Source organism: Pteropus medius, unplaced genomic scaffold (assembly GCF_902729225.1).
Source record: "Pteropus medius unplaced genomic scaffold, Ma_sr-lr_union100, whole genome shotgun sequence".
Taxonomy (NCBI): Eukaryota; Metazoa; Chordata; class Mammalia; order Chiroptera; family Pteropodidae; genus Pteropus; species Pteropus medius.
Window position 1 is genome coordinate 8,580,781 of NW_024344378.1, and position 11,204 is coordinate 8,591,984.

At 35.1% G+C, this 11,204-nt stretch overlaps 1 protein-coding gene across 3 annotated transcripts in view; it reads left to right on the plus strand.

Moving 5' to 3' along the window:
• Positions 1–11,204, plus strand: part of SHTN1 (shootin 1) — a 94,326-nt gene that overhangs the window by 35,778 nt on the left and 47,344 nt on the right. For all 3 annotated transcript variants that reach the window (XR_005654638.1, XM_039871089.1, XM_039871090.1), the window contains 4 exons: positions 2,588–2,756; positions 4,902–4,999; positions 7,009–7,090; positions 10,628–10,722. Coding sequence is in view for 2 of the 3 variants with exons in the window: in XM_039871089.1 (XP_039727023.1) it covers positions 2,588–2,756; positions 4,902–4,999; positions 7,009–7,090; positions 10,628–10,722 (444 nt within the window). In the remaining variant the exon portion in view is untranslated. The remainder of the gene's footprint in view (positions 1–2,587; positions 2,757–4,901; positions 5,000–7,008; positions 7,091–10,627; positions 10,723–11,204) is intronic.

The window sequence follows — 11,204 nt, forward strand, 5'->3', positions numbered from 1 at the left end:
GTTATCATTGTCATTTTTGAAAGTAGGCTCCATTTTCTGAGTAGCAAAATTCCTGTACATTAATTCTTGTTTTTCTAAATCTTTGTTCTCAAATTAATGACAAATGGAATGTTAAATACTTATGATGCAATTGGCTTCATAATTTTCTTAAAAGCAAGTATAGATACTTTGGTAAAATGCGTAGGTTAAATTGATAAATGTAGACCAGTTATTTAAATTGTATGGTCCAGATCTGCTTATTTTGTATCTTTAAATGTTTATTAAACTGTGTGCAATATAAAAACTCCATTTAAATGTGAATATAGAAGATTCTGTTACTATAGGATTATAAAAGATTTATTTTTCCTTGTAACTTAGAGGCTCTAGAAAAAAAGTAGCATACCATTAACCTATATAATTTGATGATTAATAACTGCAAAGAAATAGCTTAGCCAAAATTTGTGAATTCAGAGTTTTCAAAAGTCTTCAGTTAGTATAGTTATAAGATCTCATGTGTATAAACCTTATATTCCTTCTTTTAAAATATGAAAATAATGTTTTAGGAAAGACTCTTGACATTTTGGAGAAGACTGTCGACATTTTCTGTCAGGCTTCCCCCCAACCCCTGCCCCCGCCCCCCAAGTTAGTGACTTTGTTAAAAAGAGTAGTTGTATTACAGCCAGAAAGTAGCTGCTGGATTTTGGTGCCCTGTTTAATAGAGGCATCAAACTCTTTTGAGGGCAGATCTCTTAATTCTCAGGTTATTAAGTATCCCTGTGATGGTGGCCTGGGAAATAATATATTAAGCCCCAGAGGGCGAGAATTAGTATTTTCATTTTCTCATGAGTATCCTGAAGGAAATAAACAATGCATAAACTAGCTGATAAAAGATTTCTAAAGGAAAAGTAAACACACAAACTAAACCTCTTTTGTTACTGTCAGTAGCTAACACTTCCAGAATTTTTACTATGTGTCAGTCACTCTATGAAACACTTTATTTGTAATATCTCATTTAATCTTTATATTATGAATAGAGACTATTTTTATTCTTGGTTTGCTGATGAGAAAACTGAGACTGAAAGATTAGATCATTGTAGAAGCAGAGACAATTTGATTGCTGAGCTGATTCGTAACTCTGCTATTCCGATTTTATAGAAAGATATACCAAAGCACTGCATTACTCTACATCTGTGACTCTTAGTACTGACGTATGATGGAATCACTTGGGGAGCTCTGAAAAAGTGCTCTGCTGGGATCATGCCAGGCATTTTGGTCTGGTGAGGGGCTGTGCACTGGGATATTTTAAAAGCTCTCTAGAGAGTCTAATATGTGGAGCTGGGAACCATTAGTTTAAATATTTTTTGATGGTACGGGGCTCTTAGTAAAGGAAATACCTTTATTTGCATTTCTATATTTTATATTTTACACTAGAGAAATCAATCTTTTAAAGACTTTCATGTACTCAGAGGAAACCTTTTATTTTTTAATCTTGAGAAGAGAAAACGTAAGCAAACCATATTTTCTTCCTGTGGACTTTGGACCATGTGTAGTCTTTATGTGTGCTTTGTACTAATGTTTATATGCACATGAACACATGTGCTAAAGAAGGTGATGATAGCTGAGTAACTAAAAACCAATTCATTTCTACATGAAGGAAAAAACAAATATATTAGTGAATTAAGATTCCTTTCCTCTATTATGAATTAAAATTCTTTTTATAGAGGTAATGGATATATATCTTGAATGTTCTTCTATTGCGTATTATTAGAACTCCCTACAGATAGAAACATGTCTTGAACTAACTTAAGCAAGAAAAGAAAAAAAATAGGAATTTGTTACAGAGAGATTGGAGAATCCCACAGAACCTGTGAGCTAGAAGCATTTCAGGAATGGGCCGGAGCCCTGTGGGAAACCCTATTCTTATTGCTTTTTCTCTGCCTCACTCTACACATCAGCCTCGTTTTGGCTTTGCTACAGACTTCCTTCCTCTGTTCATCAATTCAGTAACAGAATGTGGTTGCCACCTACTTCTCTACATCTGGAATGTGTGGAAAGATACTAGTCTCTTAGTTCTAGCCTCCTGATTTCTAGAGAAGGGATATGATTGACCAAGCTTGGGTCATATGCCTAATCTCTGGACTAATTATCTGTGGCCAAAGGGATAAGGTATGTTTTGGGGGAAACATGGCTGTTCCATTGAAATCACGTAGAATGGCAGTATCCAGAAAAGATGGAGTGCTGGGCAAACATTTAAAAGTAGTTCGCAGTACAGCATCAAAGAAAACACTCACTTGAAATAAAGTGCCTTAATTAAGGCAATCAAGTCGATGCTTGGTTTAATCTATGCTGGTGTTTTAATTTCCTTAGATTTCTTATCAGTTATAACTAGCATTCTCACATGCTGCTGGCTATAATCTAGGCATCAGGTCTTACTTAAAGTAATAAGTTGAATATTTAAAAGTGTAAGTAAAACCTTATTTAATGAATCTTCTAATTGTTATGCTGTGAATGTTGATGAATATGTAAGACAAAAGTACACTTAATTTGTTGTTTAAAAATCCCAGACACTCATTTGACTACTGTTAACCATTTTTATATTTTGCGTTAGCTAAATAAAGAAAATAAGACATTGAAAAGAATCAGCATGTTATACATGGCCAAGCTGGGACCAGATGTAATAACTGAAGAGATAAACATTGATGATGAAGATTCATCTACGGACCCAGATGCTGCTGCTGAGACTTGTGTCTCCGTACAGTGTCAGAAGCAAATCAAAGGTGGGACCCTTGGCTTAATTATTGAGATTATTTTTGATAATGCTTTTTCAACCCTGGTTGCACATTGGAATTACATGGGAACTTTAAAAAATACTGATGCCTGGATCTACCTCGAAAAAAAATCTGATTTAAATGTTCTAGGAGTAGGCTGATTGAGAATCATGCTAGGATATAACATTTGTCTTTATGCATCACTTTCTCGTTTGGGACTGGGCACTTTTGAAAGCATTGTTTTGACAGACAGCCAGTTAGTCTGTAAACTTGAATATGGACTATGTGTTAAGATATTTTTGATGAAATGAAAATGAAAGAAAGAACGAATGAAAATATATCTAGCCAACCCCTCCTGGTTGTCCGGTTCTCTGTTGGAATCTTTAGGCAAGATTCCTCCCCAAATTGCTTAGTCTCTGCTCTCAAAGAACTTATCATCTGATTGAGGCAATGAGCTATAAGCATTATGTAGTATTAAACAACTGTGTTGGTCAGCAAGAAGTGCCATTAGGCAAGGTCATATGATACATCTATTAAATACACTAGACGTGCACACATGCATTGTTTCTATTAAAGACATAGGAAAGCAGGTTTTGATTCAGTAACTGTTGGGGCATTTAAACATAGTGCACATGTCAAAAGCAGTACTCATTAGTTTGCTTGGTAGACAAAACTTCAGTTGCAAGTGTAAAGAAGAAAGTACTGTGAGCCCTCCATATACACGGGTTCCGCATCCACGGATTCAACCAACCATGGATCGAAAATATTCAGAAAAAAATGTTACACTATGGCTGACGGGTACTCTGTAGTTAGGCCTATACAATGGTTTTGTCTTTACTGAAGAGGTACACTTTTTTTCTTGTTATTTGCTAAATAATACAGTATGACAGCTAATTACATAACATTGATATTGTATTAAGTATTACATCTGGAGATGATTCAAGTATATAGGAGGATCTCCTTAGGTTGTAGGTAAATACTGTGCGATTTTATATAAGAGGCTTGAGCATTCGCAGATATCCGAGGGGATCCTGGAACTAATCCTTGCGAATACTGAGGGATGACTGTATAAAGAAAGTCATCTTTATCTGACTCTCCACTACCTTAACCTAGGACCAAATAATATTTATGCTGGTGGAAAGAGAGAGGCAGTTTAAAGAATTTTCTTTTGTTCATAGCTCCCTTCTGTTAGGTCTTGAACTGTATGGTAGCTCTTGTTCTGTCTTCAGGATGAGCCAGCCAGTAGAGAAAGTGATCTTGAAATAAGTCTCTGAGACTCCTTTAAGCTGGGTTCATGTAAAAAAGTTTGATTTAATTTATAAATAACCACATAGCAGGTTTCTTATTGTCCTTGGAGAAAGGTAAAAAATTAAAAGTAGTTAAAGACTAACTGGCAAAACCATGAGCCTGGGCATAAATTTAAGTGCTCTGCGCTAATCCGTTTATATATTTTTAACATTTGAATGGTAGAAGTAACTTTAATCTAACATGAGAAGCTTTTGCATTTACACTTGCTAATATTTTCATTCGAGTAACACCGTTTTCATTAAATCCCAATAATAAGAAATATGAAATAAATTAAGAAACAAAACACCCACAACTCTGGAGAGAAAATTACTAGAATTAACCCTTTTTCAAATAGGTTATATTTTGAGTCAGTTCAAATAATGTTTAAGGGCTGTAAATTGGCAGCATATCAGGATTTTTTTCTTCAAATGAAAATCTCCAAATTAGTAACTGCCCAGTTGTTTATATTGTATTGTGACAAGAGCCCATGACCATTATAAAATAAAAGAGAAATGAATACAGTGACTTAAATTGTTTTGCTGAAAGCTTAAAAAATTTTACTTCTAAAATGCCAGATAGTTTTCTAGAATGTGGTTTTGGTAGAATTCGAAGAAAACATAATCTGGTGCCTTTAACCTAGTGAGATTGCTTGATATTAAATTATTGATCACTATGGCTGTTGTTGTAGGGCACGGAATTGAGATTTTCATTGTCTTTTACTTCTGTATTTTCCTTTTAATTGTTAAATAGCCTTGACCATAAGCCGCATGTAGACTGGCATTGTCGATTCTTTTTTCAACATTGATTTCTTCTTTTAAAAATACATCTATTTATATTTTTCCCCTTATGTTTTCTTTAAAAATGCAGAACTTCGAGAACAAATTGTATCTGCTCAGGAGGAAAAGAAGATATTAGCCATCGAACTGGAAAGTCTCAAGAGCAAACTTGCAGAAGTAATTGAAGAAGTATGTATCTTAGGCCTGAAAGGCGAAACTTTTAGTGTTATCAAGGTTTTTGGGGACTGCATGTTAAAAACTTACTATTGGAAGCTGATTTCTGACGTGAGAACCACGTACCAATTTTAATCTTCTCTCCTCCCCACTGTTTCAGACATACAAGAAGGTAAAGAAAATAAAATCGTGAACCTTCATATACCACTACCTAACTCAATAAATAAAACACTAAAATAGCATTGGAGTATTCTCTGTTGCCCCTTATCATTCACTATATGAGGCAGATTTGTAAGAATATCTGCAATTTAAGTCGTACACTTTGTTGCTGCTGGTGAACAAGTATTCTGCTTTGCCAGTGGCTGGCTGGCTTAGTTGGGAAAGTCCACCCCGTGACCTCCAACGTGTATATGATAGATGGTAGAATGGGCTCCAGTGGGTATTTGGAGAATCTTTTTCTTTTTCTTTTTGAATTGTCTTTAAGAGCAAAAGTACATAATTACTTTTTGTTGCATGAGGCTTCAAGGATCTGCCTTTGCAATCCCGATATAACTATGTGGATAATTCTCAGATTCTGTAGCCCAGAGCTCCCCAACTGATGATGTTCTATGATGGTAGACCTCAGAGGGCTTACAAGTGTGCCAAAGTGTTGATCCCTTCAGCCAGCAGCCTCATCCAGTTACCTTAGTTCCCATATGCATATTATCATCTTAAAGGCCATAATGTGAAAAAGGTTGGGAAGCAGGGCCCACCAGCCTCCCAGTCCCGAGAGCTTTGCCTTATTGTGGTAGAACATCCCGATGAGTAAGAAGACGGATGATGATATTTTGGAAATGGCATTTTTATTGGACAACGTATAGCAGTTACCAATTGAAACCAAACACAAAATATAGTTTATACTAAAAGAAACCACTCCTAAGTCTATCTGGAAGTGCTGATGGATTCAGAATCCCTTTCAGAACCATTATCTTAGTTTTTTTTATTGAGCGTAACTGTAGGAGGGAGTCAGGAAACACCTTTGATGCACCCCGTTCCTCAGTTACAATTATTTATTGATGATTCTCTCACCTCCTACTCAGAGGTGTTATTGGAAGCCATTTCAGAAGTTATTTTTATTATGACTTTCAGATACCCGAAAAGTATAAAAAACAAAATAATGAACATCTGTATGTCTACTCTCTAGCTGAATAACATAAACGTTAAGATAGTGTTGAAAACCCCAGTGTCTTTCTCTCCGTAATTACATTCTCCGTGCTCCCTGCCCCGTTTCCCCAAACAACCATTATTCTGAACTTGAGATTTGTCATTCCAATGCTATATTCGTATTACATTTGTACTACAGTACATAGCATTTTGAGTGTTTTTAAACTATGTAAATGTACTGGCTTTTTTTTTATCCCATATAATGCATTTGAGATTTATCCACTTTGGTACATGTAGCTTTACATTCTTTTTTAAAACTGTTTTATGATATTCTCTTCTCTTATTGTTAGATGCCAAAAATTATTTCAGATATTTAAGTTTTGGGGGAAGATTACCGTACTGTACGCGTTTTATCTAAGCCAAAAGTCATTAAAGTTGAAAGTATTTTTTATTTGAAAACTTTACGTATGTTTTACGTAAGCCAATTATCATCAGAGTTTAAGATGAATACCAAAATGGAGTATTGGATCTCTGACTAAATGGTTCATGTATTTTCTGGGTGCTTTGTAGTTGGATATTTGCATTAAAAATATCAATTATTTACACTGGCCAGCTAGAACACTACCATGTTCAGGGACCAACGTCAATGTCATTGGGAATATGTAAATAAACTCTCTAGCAAATTTGCATCCTAACTTAAAGAGCTACTTTTCAGGCTTTAAGAAGAGCTTTAATAAAAGCCTGGGACAGCGAAGCCAATTACTACTTTAAATTGTTAACTTCTTGTAGAAAGTTGAACAGCAGTTTGAGAATCACACATCACCATATGTCATGTTTTACAATTTTGGGTGTTTTCTCCCTTCAAAATCTCACATTTTTAGGTAAATAAAGTTAAACAAGAAAAAGAGGTTTTAAATTCAGAAGTTCTTGAACAGAGAAAAGTCTTAGAAAAATGCAACAGAGGTATGTATTTCCAGTCTTTTTTTCTCAAGCGCATATGTAATTTATTTTGTTTACATGTATCGTGTTGTTTTATACCTACCTGTGCCTAAAGATTCTTGTAGCAAAAATCTTCTGTATTGTGTTTTCCTAACTTCTAGCAATGAGTCTCTCTCATTTCTATTTTATCCCCCATCTTAGAGTCCTGGGACGTTTAAAAGTGCTTTTACTTAAGGTACTCAGGACCCACTCATTTCAAAACTTAAAACCTCAATTTTGATCTGTCCTGCATATGTCCTGGGACCACGGCCATTTTGGCTATCCCTCAGTCTTTATGTATTCGGTAGGTTTTTTAGTAAATCTCTGTTCAGTCTAGAATAGATTAGGCTATTTACATAAATGCATGCAACATGATATGGTAAAATTTTTAATTAAGAAGATGTGAAAAGTGGGACAAAGGGAAGGTGAGAGTATATATCGTTATACAAAGTGCGTACTTGCTCTGAAGTCTTAACGCATTTCCTGCCTTTGTGCCCGAAATCTCGCTCTGAGCTGTCTGTCTAGGGGCCAGTGCTAGGCTCCCATGATCATCCCACAAATTTATGATCGTTTATATGAATCACATAATAAGGAATCTGTTAGTCAGGAACAGCAGACCTGGTTCCCTGGTAAGAAGGAAATTTCTCCAAAAAGGGAAATTTCTCTACTTCTAGAGAAAACGGTGTGGTTTGGGCTTACTTGTCATAAAGCACAACATCAAGTCTCATGGGACTGTTCTGTGTCCCCCGGTTTAAGATGAGGGAGTGATGCCAAATTCTAGTTCTGCAAACGTAATTCTGAGGGTGGGGACTTACCACGTCCTTTGTTCTCCCTTTTTTCTCCTCAGCCGTCCCCTTTCCTAATTCAGAACGTGCAACACCAAAAGGAAATCGTTCAGGCCCAGGCCTCTCTGTTGTTGCTAATGGGAATTCTCCATCTTTGTATCATTCATGATTTGAGAATTTTGAACAAACGAAGGACCTCGTAGTTAAGGGTGGAAGAAGTTCTCCGTTCTGTCTACATTTAAGAAGATAGGGTGTAGGAGAATTTTCAGTCTTGATGCACTGTGCTAGAAACAGTGTTCTACAGAGGTTAATCGCATTGATCTTGCCTATATCAGAGAATACCCTATCTAAGAAAAGAGAGATTATATAAATAAAAAGATGACTAGGACCAACCTTATTTCTTTCAGAATCCAAGTAAAAAGGCAAGACATACGAACATTAAATTTTTATTATAACGTTCTGGACATAGAAAAGAGAGTCAATTATCTTGTTCAGGGCTTCAGAGAGTCATAGTCTTCTTTGTTTTGTTCATAAAATTTCTTCTTTAAATAGGTTTGAAAATTATTTTGCTCTCAGGGACCTATAATTCACGTCACAAACCACCACTTGTATTGCTTTACTTGAGTAAGACTGTTAGTCTTTCTTCTAAGTAGGCAGTAGGTTTCCAGAGTTTAGAGCTTGAAATTCTATGTCATTACCAAGCAAACCAGCCCTTAGTTAGGACTGAAGCACCCTGGTGCTTGTGGGAAAGTGGCCATCAGGAGAGCCTTTTAAAGAGTTTGTTGACATGACTCAGCTCAGGATTGAAGGAGCCAGAAGCCGATGGGGAGACAAACGTGGTATCTCCTTACGTTATGCCTGGTTTCTAATGGTGTCATCAACCCCTCTGTCCCATCTACATGGTGATTTAACCGAAGGGACCACAGAACTCAGAAAGTAGCATTTGTGTTGCTCTTTTTTGATAAGACCTTCCTTTGAAGGTTTCTGTCCTACAGCAATTCTTTAATTCAAAGCTCTGACTCTGGTCCTGAATGGATATAAGGCTGTTTCTCTTCTGTGTAAGCATGGAGAACACTTAAAATAACATATATATATGATATACATATATGTATATCATATATATATGTTATACATATATGTTATCATATATATGTTATATATCATATATATATAACATATATATGATATACAATTACTTTTTGAATAGATTTATAAGTTTATACATATATGTATATCATATATATGTTATATATATGATATGTATGTTATATATACACACATATGTTATATATATAACATATAAATATATACACACATATGTATATATATGTATATATTTTTTCAGCTAATCTACTTTTTTATTGGAAAGTACACATATTCATACAGGAAAAGGAAAAAAATCTCAATCTTTCCAGTCTAGAGATAAGCACTGTTAGTATTTTACTGTATATTTTTCCAATCTTAAAGAAGAACCTTATGCATACATTATGTTTATAACATATATGGAAGACAAAGAAAATACCAGCAAAGAAATAATCTCTTTACCCATTTGTAAAGAACATCTCTGAACAGCTCTCTCTGTTTGTACCCCCTCCTTGGATCATTATCATTTTCTTATAGTTTTGCCAAATATGTATGTATCCCTAAACAGCATATTGTTTAATTTTGCATGTTTTCAAGCTTTATATAAATGGTATCATTTCGCATATGTCCTTCTGCAGCGTTCTGTGTTTGTGAGGTTCATCCATGTTGAAGGGCTTTGCTGTAGTATGTTTGTTTTCACTGCTGTCTATTATGTTGTTCAGTGTCTGTAGCAAAATCCATTTATCCGGTATCCTGTTGGTGGACACTTGAGTTTTTTCAGTTTTTTTTTTCTATTCCAAGTCATGTGGTTATGAAAAGTCTTATACATGTTTCCTGGTGCACATGTCCAAGAGTTTCACTGAGATAATAGGCCAAATGTAAGTTTTTATCTTCAGTTTCACTACATAATGCCAAATTACTTTTTGAATAGATTTATAAGTTTATATTCCTGTTAGCAGTGTATTTGTTCCCGTTGTTCACCATCCTCTCCAAACTTGACATGTACTTTTTGATTTTTTCCAGTTGCCTCTTAAGGTATCTGTGTTTTTACTTTCCGTTTCCCTGATTACTAATGAAGATGAGTATCTTTCCACGTGTTTATTGGCATTTCAAATATTTCCTCTTCTGTGAAATGCCTTGTTGATGTGTTTTGTATGTGGCTTTTAAAAAACAAAAATGACCTCATTCTAAAAGTTATGAATGTCTTTGCATTCAATAAATATACTTCTATAATATAATTTTGATGGCGTTATAACATATCTTGTACGTACCATGCTTTACTGACCCTTCCATGTTAAACCACCTATTATTTTAGTATTTTCAGCAACAATGCAGAGAGCATCCCAGAAACTAAAGCTCTGTATATGTTCATGATTTACTCTCTGAAAATTATTTAGCTCTCAGAGAATATATAATACATTCCTAAATGTGGAATCATTGAGTCATTGAGGAATTTTGAGTAATTGAGATTATGAGTAATTTTAGATTTTTGATTTACATTGCCCTCCAAAAAGATTTTATCAATTTATATTCCAATCAGCAATGGTTGAGCGTGCTTACATGCCCGTATAAAGAATCTTTTCACCGTTCTTTTTCATCTACATTCCTGTTAATCTATGTGGCATATTATCTGTTTTCTTTCCTTTGTCTTAAGTGTCCATGCTAGCAGTGGAAGAGTATGAGGAAATGCAGGTGAACTTGGAATTGGAGAAAGACCTACGAAAGAAAGCAGAGTCATTTGCACAAGAGGTAAGTTTCTTGTAGAAACCTGTTTTTTTATTTTTATATTTTAAAGAACTTTGCAGATGACACCTCACAATATATTTTGATTTTTTGAGGTTGAATAAGAACTTATCACGTTGAATTAAGGATCAACCGATTTAGGGAGGCAGCTATGCAATAGAATCAGGTTCACTGAACGTGGTGTCAGGAGATCTGGGTTCAGAGTTTGGCATGTCAGTCAGTTGCCAGTTGTATGGCCTTAGAGCAGTCCCTTAGCCTCTTGGAACTTCGCTTTCACCATCTGTAAAATGGGTGATGATACCCACCTAACCACGTGGATTTTCAATTCAAATGGCATGATTTTTCAAAGGTATTTTATAAACTGTAAAATGCTACATGGGGGAGAGAAGTCGTATTTAAGGATATCATAACTTGTGGTTCAGCTTGAGTTTAGGGTTTTTCTGTGTTTCAAGTAGCCTTATGAATCCAGGTTATATCTCCATATACCA